Raw genomic sequence first — 16,272 nt, 5'->3', positions numbered from 1 at the left:
TATGGTACAAGCCAGGCGTAGAGGAGTCTTACGTGAAACACCTGTCAAAACAGGTATTGCTGTAGTGAATCTACACCGCTCTCAGTGTTGTTTGAAATAGAGTTATTCTTCTGGTACCTGTCGACATTTTTCCTATCAGCATATGCACTGTACCACTACGTTAAAGTGTAATGAAATGTCTCTCCCTAAAAACATAGTAGAGTATTTTATTTGTTTTTAATTACTCAGTAGACAACAGATATCAGTGAGTCAAAAGTAACATTCAGTGTCCCACCATGCCTGTGAGATTTGAGTAAACTCCCTTGACACAGTTCTCTCTTTCTACGGTCATACAGCCTCCCCGCGAAAGTCCAAACGTTTTCCCCAGTGCCTCTACTATGGTCTCCAAAGCCAAAGGGAGGAAAAAAACTAGCTTGTTTAGCATAGAAAATATTTAGTTGAGATTAGGGGAAATGGTGCATTAACTTCTTTTTCCTACAAATGTCAGGAATGGTTGCTGCAGCCTTGCATGGTTTTAAAGCAGACCGATAGTTACCTACAAAACTGTGCTTCTTGTGTGTGTGGAGAAGCAGGCAAGACTGTGCTTGTAACAAGGCTATGCAATAGCCTGAGCTGTGAGGAGCCCTGGCCCATTCCATCGGGGTTCCACTAGATCCTTGCAGGGAATGTTATTCCCTGTGCTGAGCTGGATCCTCCTGATGGACATTAGGTGCATGTGGTGATAAGGGGGAAGAAAGGAGGCAAAGTGAATTCTCTTTTCCCTTGTCTGGGAAGACTGCTATATTTAAGGGACAGCTACTTGGTACCTAGCAACAGGGAAAGGGCAGGAAATGCAGTGGGGCTGAGGTGCCCCTGTGAAGCACTATCTCAGGCAAAAGTCAGTAACCCTGAGAAGAGCCACCACCTCCATGAGGGTGCGCTAGTGCCTTTGACTGCCTCTTTGCACTGTGGTCCTCCCTCCTGCAAAACACTGCTCTGCTCTGTTTCCAGGCAATCTCCTGTCCCTTCCTCCTAGGCCTCTTTTCCACTTGCATGGGTCTTACTGACTTCCTATTCTACTTGTAATTCTGAGCTGGGTGTTTCCCTATGTCTGTTCCCGTAGCTCCCTTTTAATGGGATGACCTGTCATACTGGTTTGGCAACAGGGATGCTCAGCCTGTCACTAGGAGTGAGGTGATGGCAGTAGGTGTCCCGCTCTGGGAGCAGCTGCCAAATCAATCACCCAAATGTTGGGTCTCTGCCTTAGCCTCTTGTAGAAAGGGCTGTTGTGCAGTACTGCAGTGAATCCTAAATCTATGGAATACCTTTTAATTCTGCATGTGTGGGCACCCTTTTAAAGCGTTGGCTGTTGCCCCTTAGTGTCTGCTTGCTTTGAAGTCCAGGGACAGGGTTGTCCCACACAAACAGCCCCTGTCAGGCATGACCTGTGGCCCCCAGGTCAAGCATGCACCATCCTGTGGACATGGCAGCCTCCCAGGGCTCCTCAACCTCTAACTTAAAAGGGGGAATTCAAGCTTGGTCCCCTGAAGGATTAAAGGAGCAGCCTGCCAGAGCTGGAGACTGTCTCTGATGAACCTTCAGGTGTTTCAAGAGACCTACAGTGCCCCTGCTCTGCTTGCTCCCATGAGTCTGTCCTGCAGCCTGTTTTTGCACGGGGCAGAGCTGAAGTCAAAGAACCTTCACAGAAGAAGCAAAATCAGAAGCAAGAGGTGGAATTGGGAATGGCCTCTTAGGAGATCTTTGCTTCACGGCCTTATTTCTTCTGTTGGATGCCCCCCAGGACAGCAGCTGCTGTAGGTGTGAGCAGAGACTGCACCTCAAACCTCCTAATGGAGGAAGCAGTTTGTCCCATCAACTATTGCTGCCCTTCTCTGGCACTTCTCCAGGTACTGTTGTCTTCTGTAAACTTACTTCAGCTGGAGAAGACTTAACAGCTCCAAAAATCACTAACTTAAAAGCTTCATTAGTTCAGGTTGTTCAGTTCCTAATTCAGGGCAGAGAAAGAGTTGCCGAATCTTATTTAAGAGGCCATATTGGTTATGCTGTTTAAATCTTGACCAGAGTTTATTTTATTTTATTTTATTTTATTTTATTTTATTTTATTTTATTTTATTTTATTTTATTTTATTTTTGCTTTCAGTATATACACACACCTGAATATTGATCTTAATTGGATGCATATTGCAGGAGAAGCAGGTCTTGACCAGCCCTGGACATTGCACTATTGAAGAAATCGGGTAATAGATGTGGTCACTGAGCAATGAGTTAGTAAGGAAGGTGTAAGGGAAAAGCCAAGCTCAGGACACAGTGGAGAGAAGTTTTGAGTCCTTCAGCGAGGGACAGCGCAGAGCTGGTAAACGGGAGGTATGTTTCCTGCTCCACTCAATGTTGGAGTTATGCTGAGTTCCTTAGGATCGACAACAGGCTTCAAGGTAAAGTTCTGCAAGATGGTGGCTACAACTAAGAATATCTCCATGCGTGCCAGGCCCTCTCCAGGGCATATTCGCTTGCCTGAAATTAAAACAACAAATATTGCTGAGCAGATGTTGCAGAGTGGACTGGGATTTGTGCTATGCAACTGTGTTACACAGCATTGTTTATCAGATACAGCCATGGCAGTGAGGTGACTGTGAGGATTGTGGAGCATTTTTGCAAGGGAACAGTTTGCTGGGGAAAAACTAGACACGCTCTGGTAGTTTGCTAGGGTATGTGAAAGAAGAACGTGAGCAGGAGAAGCCTTGAGCACCAAGGAGGCACATTAGGAGGCAGGATGAGAGGGAGCAAGGTGGCATAAAGAGCAGGTGCAAAAGCAGCAGGTTGGGGATATTGCTGAGTGAGTGGTGGCACATAACGTGAGAGGTATTTAAGATGAACTTGGGAAAAGCGGAGTTACTGTACAAAGCACACAGATTTCTAACGTGAGAATGGGTATGATTCATGTCCTTCCATCAGGAGCTCCCAGAGTAAGGTTTGAGAAGCCCATGAGCCCTCTGCAAGATGGGAGGTGTGCTTGGAGAAAGGAGCACTTGGGAGTTATCCAAAGAGTATTGAGTTGTGAGGAAGCCATGGAGGGACCAAGTGGAGAGAGGGCAAGGAAAGTCTGTGTGTGTGTGTGTGTATGTGTGTGTGTGGGTGTGTGAAGGTAAAGGTGGGCTGCTTCCCAGAGGAGGAGGTCAGCAGCTCCTGAGAGAGGAATGAGAAGAGGAAGCACGTGCCTTACCTGCGGAGAAGGGCATGAAGAAGTCGCTCTTCTTAAAGGTGCCATTTCCGTTCAAGAAATGTGCGGGGTTGAACTCTTCTGGGTTTGCAAACTCTTTACTGTCATGGAGGACAGAGCTGAGAAGGGGGTAGATTGTTGTCCCCTGCGGTAACATAAGAAGAACAGAACATAACGTGGAGGTGAGTTACGTCTTGTAATCCGATTGCCTGCCGAGTTAAGGATGAAATTTCCTGCACGTTGTTGTTGGTACCAAAGGGAGAATATCAACTAACCTTGGGAATGACATAGCCTCTGAGGTGAGTGTCTTTGTTCACAGAATGAGGAAGACTCAAGGGGATGAGACTGATGAAGCGCTGGATTTCATGGACCACAGCATCTGTGTAGGGCAGCTGGGTCCGGTCAGCCACACAGGGTCTTCGTGATCGTCCCACCACCTGGTCGATCTCTTCCTGAACTTTCTCTGTCATGAAAGGCACAGACTATTAATAAGAGGGGTGAATAAAACCAAGCCTACTCAGCAAGATCATTCCAAATTGTCCTACTGTTTTACTAGGGCACCAGAGGCCCTAAGAAAACTGGTGCTGATTTTGCATCTCCACTGCAACCTATTGCAAAGAGTGCCCTCCAGCTAAATAGGAGTACTGGAAGATAGAGGTGTGCATGAGCCAAGTCTCAGACTCTCCAGGGGCCAGCTGTATATGCCTAGGAGGGCTGCAAGGTCCACTAAGGCCCACTCTGGGAAATGAGATTGCGAGGACTTTTCCTGTTTGGGTGGAGAATGAGAGAGAGAGGGTTGGGAGGGCGGAAAGCGCGTAGCAGAAAGTGGTGTTACACCTGAGACCAGCGCAGAGGAATGGCTGGAGGGGAGCAGGTCACAGACTGGTACCTTGTATTTTGGGGTGTTTGAGAAGCAGCAGAAGTCCATATCTTATGGTGGTGCTAGTTGTCTCAGTTCCACCAATGAACAAGTCAGAGGTGCTGGTTATCAAGTTCTTCAAGTGGAAATGGGAGTTGGCATTGTGCTTCTCCTAGGAAAACAAACAAAAAAAACAAAAAAAAAACCAAAAAACGCAGGTCAAAACAGCTCTATTTCCTGAGGAACATGCCTCTTTCTTGTATCAGTCCAGGCGTCCTTCTCCATCCCGAGCTGTTATGTTCCCCTGTTGAGGTGCAGCAGTTAGCTGCAACAATACAATTCAATGTCTATGCAGTAAGCTAGACCCCAGGGCAGCTTTCTTTCAAGCTGTGCACGGCATGGCAGCTAGCTGCCCACTTGCCCTTCCTGCGCCCACTGCTTTCTAGCCAAGGAACTGTGACACCAGAGTGCAAATATCTCTGGGCTTTGCGGAAAGCAGATGTGGGGCTTGATGTCCAAGGAGCTGCAGTTAGTGGCCAGTGAGTGGGCAGACCCAGAATGCTGTGCTCTAACAGACGTGGCACCCGTTTTGGGTGTTTTCTCAGTGCACGGACCAGCTTTCAGGGCAAAGCACAGGGAAGGGGTGAGTCCAATGTGTGTGTGACTTGGCAAAGGAAAGGGGCTCCGTGTAGGTGTGCTTGGGGAGGAGATGGGGCTACATGCTGTCTCCTTACCTCCTGCATTTTGTTGAGGAAGCAGTCAATGAAATCCCGAGGGGAGCTGGGGTCTATGGAAGCTTGGTGCGCCTTCAACTCCTCTGCCACGAAGGCTTTTAGAGTATCAAATTCTGTGAATATTCTGTTGTGAGGACCGGGCATGTAATCCAAGATCTTTGGGAACATCTGATAGAGCTGAAAAGACCAGGAAGTTCCTTAGTGTGATCATTTCCCCATCATTAGGAATTAGCAAAAGTCCACAACCTCTCAACAGAGCCAGTCAGAGGGGTGGTGAGGCCTGGACAGTCTGACAGAGAGATGAGGGTTTGCTTAGTAGTAGTAGTAGTATGAAACTCAGAAGCAGAGGTGAAGGGTGGTCAGGACTAGGGGTAGGCTGCACCTAGCCGGTAAAGCCAGCTTGGTTTGTGAGGGCTCCTCTTGCTCTAGAGTGAATTCCCTCCTGCGCAGTGGGATGAATATACTGTATATACTGTTGTGTCCTAGTGTGAAGACTGAAATGGTATTTCACTAGGAAATAAGCCCACTACTAGCTTGGAACTATATACTCCCTGTGAAATGGCTGCTGAATATACCTGTCCCCAGGGGGAGCTGACCATCTGAAAGATGTTGTTTATGTTTTTCATCAGGGCCAGAAATTTCTTATCTCTATACTCATATCTGTTCCCAAAGACGATGGAGCATATGATGTTGGAGACAGCACAGCTCACTATGTAGGTTGGGTCAAAAGGCATTCCTGCAAGGTCACAAAAGGTACACACACACAAATACACAATAAATAAATAAATAAAAAGATATGGCTTTTTCTGTAAAATGCTGAGCCCTGAGGAGGGTATACAGAAATACCACATCACAGTCTGAATGACACGGAATGCTCCTCCAATGGTAGTAGTAAGCAATCATGGAATTATTTTTTGCTTTATAATGAGGCAACGTTCATGCATGGGAACCTGAATTACAAGCTAAAAACATGTGTCACCTTAATTCCTGCATTGGACCAGCACCAACACTGCTTACTTCCTACAGGCTTTCTTAGCAAACATAAGGTGCGTTAAGAATAGACTGTACTGTTTGTTTTGGTGATCTCTTCCAACAGGTGCTCAGCTTCCTCTTGGATCCTCTCCTCAATGCTCCTCTTTCCCATCCCAAAGTTGCGCAGTGTGGCGAGAGCAAATCGGCGAACTTGTAGCCATTCCTCGTTGTTGCTGACAATGATGCCTGCAGAAGAGGAAGGAAAAGGGAAGGCCTGACTGAATGACATGGGCATGAGCTGTACTGAAGCTCACAGTGACAGTGAATCTCGTCGTCAGGAGAGCGCCTGCAGAGTAGCATCGTAGAGTCCTTCAGTGCGGAGGAGACCTTTGGAGGTCGTGTAGTTCAACATCCTCGTTTTGACCCTTTCCCTCACGTAGCCACCCTCACTGTGAACGCACCATTCTCTGTAAGCATGCAGGTCTTCCCTTGCTGCAGCCTGCGCCTGTTACCTTGCGCTTTCCCTGTCCGCCTCTAAAAGGAGCCTGGCTCCATTTCTCTGTTGCCCTCCCTAAGCAGGGAAAACTACCACCAACCCTTTGCTCTGCCTTCCCTTCTCCAGGCTAGATCCAGCCACTTCCCTCAGCCTGCCCCTGTGCACACCTCACTCCAGCCCCTGTCCCTGCCTGTCTGGTCCGCAACCCTTCTCTTCTCAAAAGCACCTCAGCCCGTAAATATACCTAGTCCGTTGTTAGCTCTGTCCCCGATCGGCCAGTGTCCTCTGGGAGCAAACTCGTCTGCGCGGTCTATCAAGGCTTCTTTCACCACTTCATGTCCATGGAGCACCACCACGGGGTCGGAGCCCAGGTGCACTGTGAACACTGGCCCATACTTCTTGCTGAGCTGCCAAAAGACAAAAGAAAACATGGCATGGAGGTGTGCAGGAGAAGTCAAAAAGTGGCCTTGTTGTTGTTATTATTCTGTGGGTAATGTGTTCTCAGAGATCAGGAATATCAAGATCTGGCCTTCCCACAACAAATACGGGTATGTAAAGGCCTTGCAGCCATCGTGCGCTCAAAACCAAGGATCAGAGCATTACAGAGCAGCAGCTGAGATACTCAAAGCTTTTCTCTCCCTCTAGGATTGACCTTCCTCAGGCTCTGGCCACAGGTTCTCCCAGTGCACTTGGCTCACGTATTCCAGACCGTGCAGAAGAAAGTGAATGAGCCAGAGCAAGTGACCTTACCTGCTCAAGGGTTTTGGACAAGTCCTTTGGTTTCACCTGCAGCATATTGCCTAGAATGGGAAGAGGAGCAGGTCCAGGAGGCATCTTCCTCTTTCCAAAGCTGCTTCTCCATGCTGTGAAGGAGAGCAGGCAAATAATGCAAACCAGTAGGACAGAACCTGTTGCTCCCAGGAGCTCCATTTTCCAGGTGGAGAGAGACTCTGGAATGAGTCTGTCCAGCTGTAGAGCTTATATACTCCAGAATTGTGTAATACAACACCCTATGGCTGACTTAGTATTATAGGTCAATCATTTGCTAGCTTGCCCTGTGTTATGAAACAAGAACTGAACTTATATCGGTGTTTATTAGGCATCAAAGCTGTCCCTGGTATCAAGCAATTGCATGGGTCAGTCGAGGTGGAAAACTTCATGGTGATTTAATAAAGTATAAAGAGTAAAGTACCCTTCATGAAAAGGCCTTTTGAAAAAAAGTTTGTTGTTTGAGATCAGCATTCCTCTTGGCAAGGGCTCTGAAAAAATCAGTGATGTTGAAATATCTTACACATACTTTGGTGCCATTTGGAGGTTCTGTCCTCCAAATGACCACAGTGGGAGTGCTGAGCACTGATATGATCAATACTGCATTATATTCTCTGTGGAGTGAGCCATCCCTGATTTTTTGGAAGACTTTCTGACACTGGTACTGATGTTCACAGCATTCACGATGGGCTGAATATATTGGCATGTTGTTTTGTATGCACAGCGATTGCTCGGTGCAACGCTACCTAGCTATATGCGGCCTCACAAGAGACAAAAGTACCAAATTTCCACCTGGTGAGGTGGAGAAAGGTCTCCAGATATGTCATTTTTCACTTATAATGGATAAGTAGCAGTGATAAATTTGGAGTAAGGAATTCTTGCCTTTAGTGGTGGAGGATTGGGTTAGGGATCACTTAAGCAAACAGGTCCATGGGCCCTGTTTGGATCTCTCCATGACTGTTGAGAGAGCTGGAAGACATCATTGCCAGCCCACTCTTCATCATCTTGGAAAGACTATGGAGATCAGATGTGGTGTCTGAGGACTGGAAGAAATTAAATGTCACTCCAGTCCTCAAGGAAGGTAAAAAAGAGACCCCAGGCCAGTCAGCCTCACCCACTTCCCTGCAAATGTGATGCAGCAGATAAACTTGGATGCCATTTCCAAGCACATGAAGGATAGAAAGATGATCAAGAGTAGTCAGCATGCATTCCCAAACAGGAATTCACAATTCCTGTTCCATTGGGTTCCATTCTGCAACCCAATAACCTTCTATATTTCAATGTCTGTCTGGGTAGATGAGGGGAGAGCAGTGCACGTTGTCTACCTTGACTTCAGTAAGACTTTCAACGTGGTCTCCCATACCATTCTTGCAGTCACGCTGAGGAAGTACAGGCTAGATGAGCAGCCAGCGAAGTGGACTGAAAACAGGCTGAAGGGCAGAGCTCAGAAGGTTGCGAGCAGTGGCACCAAGTCTGGTAGGAGGCCACAAGCTAGCAGTGTAACTCACCAGTCAGCCCAATCTTGTTCATCCTGTTCATCAGTTACCTAGATGAAGGGACAGAGTACACCCTTGGCAGACTTGCTGATGACACAAAAATGAATGGAGTAGTTGATGCACCAGAAGGCTGTGCTGCCACTGACAGGGACTTTGGCAGGCTGGAGAGAGAGGCAGAGAGGAACCACGTGAAGTCCAATGAAGGGAAGTATAGGGTCCTATTCCTCTGAGGGAGGAATAACCCCATGCACCATTTCAGGCTGGGGAAGGACCTATTGGAGAGCTGCTCTGATGAGAAGGACCTGAGAATCCTGGTGGACATCAAGTTGATTGCAATGCAACAACATACCCTATTGACAAAGAAAGCCTGGGCTGTGTTAGGCAGAGCATGGACAGTAGGTTGAGGGAGATGGTCCTTCCCCTCTACTTACCCTTGTTGAGGCTACAACTGGAGGCCTGTGCCAATTCTGTGTTTCCCAATAACACAGGGAAGATAGGAGAGATAGGGAGCTACTGAGTGAGTCCAGCATAAGGATACTAAGATTATTCAGGGACTGGAGCATCCCTCATATGAAGAAAGACTGAAAGCACAGGGACTGTTCACCCTCAAGAAGAGAATACTGAGGGAGGGCTCTTACCAATGTGCATAAATATCTTAAAGGGTGGTGTAAAGAAGATGGGGCCAGACTCCTCTCAGTCATGCCTAGTGACAGAATGAGAGGCAATGGGCACAAATTGAAATACAAGAACTACCCTTTGAACATAAGGAAAAACTTCCCAAGTTCCTCCTAGTTGATGACCTGCTGCTCTGAACTTGGATTTATTCAGAGCATTTGGCCTCAACTCAGGTCTGACTTAGATATTGCCAGGGCATTTTATGGGAGATATGAGATATTAGGGATCTCCGGACTCAGAAAGCAGAGTTCATGAGAGTTTGCACCAAACTGGCAGATGCACAGGGGATTTAAAACGCAGGAACATCATGCGACTAGTCAGACCTCTACCTGTGGGAATCTGTGGCTCTTTTCACGTCACAGTACTGTCCAATGATTTTCTACATGATGCATGGTAAATATACTCCACTCCCGGCGTTGTTTCAAATATAGTTATTTTTCTGGTACTTGTAGACATTTTTCCTATCAGCATATGCAAAGTATCACTTGGTTAAAGTGTAATGAAACCTCTCTTCCTAAAAAGACTCTAAAGTATTTTATTTTTTTGTATTTACTCGGTAGACAACAAATAGCAGTGAGTCAAAAGAAACACATGGTGTCCCACAATGGCTATGAGATTTGAATAAACTCCCTTGACACAGTTCTCTCTTTCTACGGTCATAGAGCCTCCCTGCCAAAGTCCAAACGTTTTCCCCAGTGCCTCTCCTCAAAGCTGCTGCCTGGTGCCAGGCAGGGTGTAGAAAAAGCATATTTGCTTCACAAGCTCTACTCAAACATCGGCCACAATAGGCTCTGGGGGGATGGAGTCCCACTGAGCATATGATCACATTCCTAGCAGCCGGGATGGCAAAAGATGAGCAACAGGGCTCCTGTGGTTATGTCCAAACAGCCTTGAATGCAAATAGACTTGTAGTTCACAACCTGAAATCGTAGAGGGGAACCACCTCCTTTTACATGTGCAAAGTCCCCTGGGCCCCCTTGTTCACTTCACTTGGAAGCAGCAGCACCTCTACAAAGGCAGAAAGAACACATAATGGATCTTCCCAGGGGAAGCACGTTCCCTTTTGTGCTTTTATTCTTCTCCTCTCACCATATCTTCCATGGACACACAGCTTTTTCTACTCATGTTGCTTCATGAGTGGTGAAAGTAGCCAAGGGGGTGCATGGGGAAAAAGCAGGTAGGTCTCCTCAATGCACCCTAGATGGGGAGAACCCTAGAAAAAAACAAGCCTTGAAGTCACTTCTACAGCTCCAACATAAATTGCACAAATAAGCTCCTCTCATCTCAGTACTATGAATATAAGCCCATCTCCTAGCATAAGCTCGCCTCCTGTGTTTTTTGTTAAAGGACACAAGAGGGCTGTGAGGGGTTCAGATCCAGGCGAAGGCAATGAAGGTGTTAAAATGGTTGGCTGGGACCACCTGGCCATCCAGGAGTTTCTACCTGGCCTCTTTCTGATGACAGGAGGCCACACAATGTAAAAGGGCTAGGTTAAGCAGAGCTGCTGTATGGTCCTTGGCAGGAGAAGAGGATGGGTGCAGTAGGGCAGGCTGGGACTTTGCTTGGTGCTGTATTCCTGTGGGGGTTTCTTGGCCCCCTTGCTTTGGTCCTGGAGGTCCAGGGTGGCTTTTTTTTTTTGCTGATCCCTCCATGCTGGCTTGTGGTCAAGGAGGCTTGCAGCTCACCCTGCCCCCAGGCTGGGAGGAAAATGCTTCCCTGGTACTGACTGCTTGGGGTAAGTGAGGGTGATGTCCAGAGTTTTCCTCACTGCTGTGTCTTTGCAGAGTGCCAGCTGTAACTGAAATGAGGAGGAAGGGTCTGCTTTAGCAGGGAAGTGCTTGTTGTCTAACCACTCCTGTGCCTGTGTAACTGGGGGCTGACTGTATGGCCAAGCATTTGGCTTGAGTGCTGCACCTGTGTCTGGATGGTCTTGGAAGCCTCATTCTGGCCCAGACCTGAGTGCTAGCTGGGACCCTGCCCCCTACAGAAGGGTCAGGGGTGGTGCTCCCTGCCCTCTCTGTGGGATCTTTAGGCTCTTCCTGCTGTCTCATCTACCCCTAGATACAGAGGGGAAGGCACATGCTGTGCAGAATGACTCCAGCTGTGGTCTCTGGGTGTCAGAGAGTCCAGATGGCTCCAGGAAAGTGTCCCTCTCCTATGCAGGCTGCTATGTCTTTGAATGGGTGAGTGACCTTAGGGGTCCAGCTGGGGCTGTGAGTACAGCTGCTGTGACTGCCCTGACCTGGGTGGTCCTTCCCCAGGAAGGCAACTACTACATGCTGGTGGGGATTGAAGGGACAGATGCTGCTGGGCAAGAGACTCTCCTTGAAGAGAAGCTGCTCAGGTGCCCTGTGGACCTCCCTGGTAAGGCTCTGATATCCCTTTAGACACCTGCCTGTGTCTGAATGCCCTTCCCTTTGGGTAGTTACTCCTAGACAGAGAGTGGCAAGGTTGGAAGGAAACCGGGCTTGGTACTGCATGGAGGGTTCCTGTCATGGAACGAGTGGTGGTGGGCACAAGCTACACAATGCACTTTACTCCTGTGAAAGAAATAGTAATAGGTTTTATTGATAATGACAATGGTTTTATGAGATTCTGTGCCAGGGCCACTTATTTACTGCACGGGGGCTCAAGATACCCGCAGAATTACCAAGTACATCCTCCAGTCAGGTCACTATAGATGCAAAAGATGCTCCAGTCTGGCTTCCAGGTTGTCTCCATGCTGTGTATTTGACCACTCACCTGCGTGAGTTCTCCATTGTGGTCTCTCGGGAGGTGACTCTGCCATCCCTTATTCTGGAGTCCGTTCATCTGGCCAGTGGGCCCAGTACTGGCTGCATTCCTGTAGTGAGGAACAATGCATTTGTTGTGTACAGATTCCCGCTCTCTGCCTGTGGCACTACTTTTCAGGTAAGAGCTGCAGTGGTCTGCAATAGCAGGAGCTTGCAGACCTGGGGCAACCTGCAGTTGTTTTGGTGTTGCAACTTGGAGACTTCCAGAGGCCCCATGCTCTTCTCTAGTATGACTCTTCTGGACCTTCGGTGCCGGGGAATGTCGTAACAATGACTGTTGTTGCAGGTAGCTTGTGATCATCTCATATATGAGAACGAGTTGGTGGCATCTACAGATGTGGAGACTGGGAACCTTGGCTCCATCACTAGGGACAGCATTTTCAGGTAATGTCTGGGGCTGATCTGGCCAGATGGTGCCCTGCCCAGGGTCTCTAGAGAAGCTCCTGCTTGTTGCAATTTATGAACCCACAGCACAGGTGCTGGAAGAGGCTAGGGAGTGGTATGTTCCTCCTTTAGTGGGAATAAACTGATGCTGCTCAGGTACACTTTGCAGACTCCAGTCCCCAATCTGGTGAGAAGCTGAAGTAGTTAAAAGCATGTGTGGGAGATGCTGTGGCAATATGATTAATCAAATGAGGTTGTGAGTTGTGGTGTTGGGGGAGAAAAAGGTCTGTCTGATCTTGGCTCATCTGCCTGACTCTCTCTTGTCTCATGAGGTTACACGTACGCTGTAGTTACTCCATCACTGGGAACTTCATCCCCTTGAGTGTTCAGGTGTTCACAGTGCCGCCTCTTCCTGCCGTGTCCCAACCTGGTCCTCTGTCCTTGGAGATGAGCATTCCTGCAGGTAGGACGGCCACAGGACTTGCTAAAATGTCTAGCGGCAGAGCTCTAACAACAATCTGGTGATAATGGGGCTCTGATGGGCAAATCCTGGCACTGCTTCTCTGCCCCATAGAGAACTTGCTGGCATGGCTGTCCTTAACCGCTCTTCTGGGTCTATAGTGACTCTTGTGTGTTTCTTGTGGTCCAGATGCAAGGTATAGATCCTGCTATGCAGGCAGTGACTATCCTGTGGTGAAGGCTCTGAGAGACCCCCTCTATGTGGACGTGCAGATCCTCCAGAGGAGGGACCCAGACCTGGTCCTTGTCCTGCACCACTGCTGGGCCACTCCCAGTAGTCACCCTCACCAACAGCTACAGTGGCCTGTCTTGGTGGATGGGTGAGTACTTTGGAGATAGATTTGTGGCTAGAGGAGGGCCTGACACCTCCTGACTGCTGGTCTTTTCCTCCCAGGTGTCCCCATAAAGGGGACAACTACCAGACACAGCTGGTGCCTCTCACTGGTGCCTCAGGACTACAGTTCCCCTCTCATTACCAGCGTTTCACCCTCTACACCTTCACATTTGTGGACTCTACTTCCCAAAGGATGCTTTCTGGGCTGGTAAGATCCTGTCCTGGCAGCCTAGGATGTTCTTGAGATCAAATAGCAAGTGGTGGCAGTAGTAAGTGCCAGTCTGCAGCCACTGTGAGCTGCTGTGTTGAGCTGGCTTAGGGAATGTGGTCTAGCCACACTGATAAGTATTTTCTAGGCATTTTTGGCCCAAGGTCTTTAGTAGCCCTTGTAAATTAGGGAGCATCTGGGCTGAAGCTCAAATTTCTGAGCGGGAGTCATGTAAAGTTCACCATGCCTGCCTTGCTTGCTCAGTAGTGCTGGGATCAGTCCTCAGAGCTCGTTCCAGCACTGCCTAGGCAGTGGTCACAGCAGTGGTGTTGGGACAGCTGTGCTAATCCCAGGTATTGGGAGAAGTGTAACTCCAGAGGGGACCCTAGTTTGAAGTCTGTGTGGTAGATATAAAAGCTGCCTGAGACCCCTCTGCTCTTTGTGCCAGGCTAAAGCTGTAGGTGAAGCAACCTAGAGCAACTTTCTTGCCTTCTCATTTTTGAGACCCGCACATCACCTGTCCAGATGCCTGATCCAAGGCCCCTGCCCTTTCTTTCTAGGTGTACCTGCACTGCACTGCCTCGGTGTGCCACCGGTCGGAACAGGAATCCTGCAGCATCGCAGCCTGTCTGGCTGGAGCCAGTATGTGCTCTATCCTTGCTGTCCCCTTGTGCAAAGGGACAACAGGGACCACGTAGTCCCCAGCTGAGGGGGAAGGGCATAAGGGATACAGATAGTACTGACTAGTTCTTTTGGTAGTGCTCTATGGGGGCTTGTTTCCTTCCTTCTTGCTGAGGAAGGGCTCTTGCCCTCATGCCAAGGAAGTGGAGGCCTTCATAGGCTCTTAATCCTATTCCTTGCTCACTTCTGGTATCTGTTGAGCAGCTGATTTGGACAAAATGTGGCAGCCCATGCAGTGCAATGGGAACACAAAACATCTGCTGTCTGTGCCAGAGTGAGTGTTGGCAAGGGTGTGTCTGCCTAACACAGTGTTTGAGGCCACAAGTCCCATTCCCTAAAATCCCTGCTGTTATGTAGGGAGCAAAAGGAGTGCTGAACATGGCCTTTAGCAGGGCGCCTCCCATGTCACCAGTGAAGGCCCCGTGATTCTCCTGCAGGATCAGCTAAGATGGGGGCCTGCCGTGGATGGCTTTGGTAAGTGTGTGGGCCTGCTGCCCTCCCTGTCTGGGGACAGAGGCTTGTGTAAGCCTTTCTCATGGAAAGGGAGTCTGGGGTGTTCCTGCCCCTCAGGGCCAGGGGCCCTCATGGGTGTCTCCCTCCCGCAGGAGTGGCCGTGCTCGCAGCAGCCCCCTGGGCTCTGGGTGTTGCTGCGGTGGCTGCTGGGGCTGTCCTGTGTGCGCTGCTTGTGGCTGCTGTGCTGTGGCGAAGGAAGACCCCTGTAATGCATGAAATCCATGTACTGCAATAAAGTGGCTCTTAAACCTACCTTGTCCCTGGGGGGCTCTTTCTACCTGACCTGGAACACCTGAGTGCAACAGGAGTGTGTTCCATGTCTCTGCCTGTAGGCCCTTGTCTGGGTTAGCCAGGCAAAAAACAACCCTGACAGCTGAGACAGCTTGGCCAATACTGACTTGTGGTCTTACATTGCCTGTTCTGAGGTTAGTGAGTATCTGCTGCTCTCTATTGGGAGCCCTTGCTGTTGCCTGGTCTGCTGGGAAGCTGCAGTGGGAAACATGAGAGCTGCTGTGTGGCGCCCCTGGCTAAGCTGCCTGCAGAAGCATTCCTCTATTCCTTACACTGCACTTCACATCACATTCAAAACTAGCTAAAGCTGACTGTCTGATCTGTTGTATCTGGGAGATGCAGTGCTGCTGTGGGGGCTGCCCTGAGAAGCTGCAGATGGGAGTTACATATGTCCTTGGGTTTTCCCTGATCAGCTGGAGCTGTGCTCTTGTGGCAGGATGTGAATGCAGGCATAGTATAGCATTCTGCTGCTGGGGCTGCCTAGTGTGCTCTAGTGTACAGGGTAACAAACCTGTCTGGCAAAGAGTCAGAGAATAAAAGGGCTTAGGTGATCCGAACTTCAGAAACAAACTGAGCTTAAGGATCGACTCTGAAGCGTTGTATTTGGCAAAACATGAGTTCATGAGCAGAGAGTTATGTGTAGTTCTCAGAGCTTTCAAATGGGTGCTTATTTGATACCACTATAGCCATAACAGTTCATGGAATTGCTTTTGAGATGAGAAATAACTCTTAGTGCTGATGGGGGCATCTTTGTCTAGTGTGCTCAGTTACAGTAGCTGAGCAGATGGAGAGTCATTTCATGTCTGGATTATTCCAAACTTCCTGATGTCCTATGGGAAAACCTGCTAACAAACTTCAGTCCTAGAAGGAAAGCTAGATGCTACTGTTTTCCCCTTCTTTCCAGGTCTGAGGAGTTGTCGTCCTTGTGCTTCAGGATTTTCCTTTTATTAATTGATATAGTAATTAAGTAAGGACATCTGAGTGGAGAAGAAAAAAAGAAAGACTTGTGTTTTTTTTGAGAAGGCTGATTAGAAACTCCCTCAAAAAGGTGGGGGAATCCCTTTAAATATACTGCTTATCTCCCTTTTAAAGAACAGCTACTATGCTCTCCAAAGCCTCTCCAAAGGGAGGAACAAAATCAAACTAGCTTGTTTAGCACAAGAAATCTTTAGTTGAGATTGTTGGAAACCGTGCCGTTAACTGTCAGGAATGGTTGCTGCAGCCTTGCATGGTTTTAAAGCAGACAGATACTTAGCTACAAAACTGTGCTTCTTGTGTGTGTGGAGAAGCAGGCAAGACCATGCTTGCATCAAGGCTGTGCAATAGCCTGAGC

At 48.5% G+C, this 16,272-nt stretch overlaps 1 protein-coding gene and 1 pseudogene across 1 annotated transcript; one reads left to right on the top strand and one right to left on the bottom strand.

Annotated features, from left to right (window-relative positions):
* Positions 1–2,308: 2,308 nt before the first annotated feature.
* LOC148593326 (cytochrome P450 2C19-like) lies at positions 2,309–7,214 on the bottom strand. Its single transcript, XM_088531413.1, has 9 exons — positions 7,029–7,214; positions 6,523–6,685; positions 5,879–6,028; positions 5,386–5,546; positions 4,811–4,987; positions 4,107–4,248; positions 3,493–3,680; positions 3,221–3,362; positions 2,309–2,511 (listed from the first exon to the last, which is right to left on the bottom strand). Exons 1-9 carry the CDS (start codon positions 7,206–7,208, stop codon positions 2,330–2,332), a joined length of 1,485 nt encoding a protein of 494 aa, XP_088387539.1. The 5' UTR covers positions 7,209–7,214; the 3' UTR covers positions 2,309–2,329.
* A 3,523-nt stretch (positions 7,215–10,737) lies between these two features.
* Positions 10,738–14,883, top strand: LOC148593325 (zona pellucida sperm-binding protein 4-like; annotated as a pseudogene).
* Positions 14,884–16,272: the final 1,389 nt, after the last annotated feature.

This window comes from Tinamus guttatus, unplaced genomic scaffold, assembly GCF_059628265.1.
Source record: "Tinamus guttatus ecotype Peru unplaced genomic scaffold, ASM5962826v1 Tinamus_guttatus_pri_ptg000416l, whole genome shotgun sequence".
In the NCBI taxonomy this organism is placed as follows: domain Eukaryota; kingdom Metazoa; phylum Chordata; class Aves; order Tinamiformes; family Tinamidae; genus Tinamus; species Tinamus guttatus.
This window is presented reverse-complemented; position numbering and strand designations above follow the sequence as displayed.

Coding starts and splice junctions, on each gene's coding strand:
- LOC148593326 (XM_088531413.1), bottom strand. CDS start 7,208: ATGGAGCTCCTGGGAGCAACAGGTTCTGTCCTACTGGTTTGCATTATT. Junction 3,681..4,106: donor CAAACACCCCAAAATACAAG/GTACCAGTCTGT, acceptor CTTTCATGACAG/AGAAAGTTCAGGAAGAGATC. Junction 3,363..3,492: donor GAGGCTATGTCATTCCCAAG/GTTAGTTGATAT, acceptor ATGTTACCGCAG/GGGACAACAATCTACCCCCT.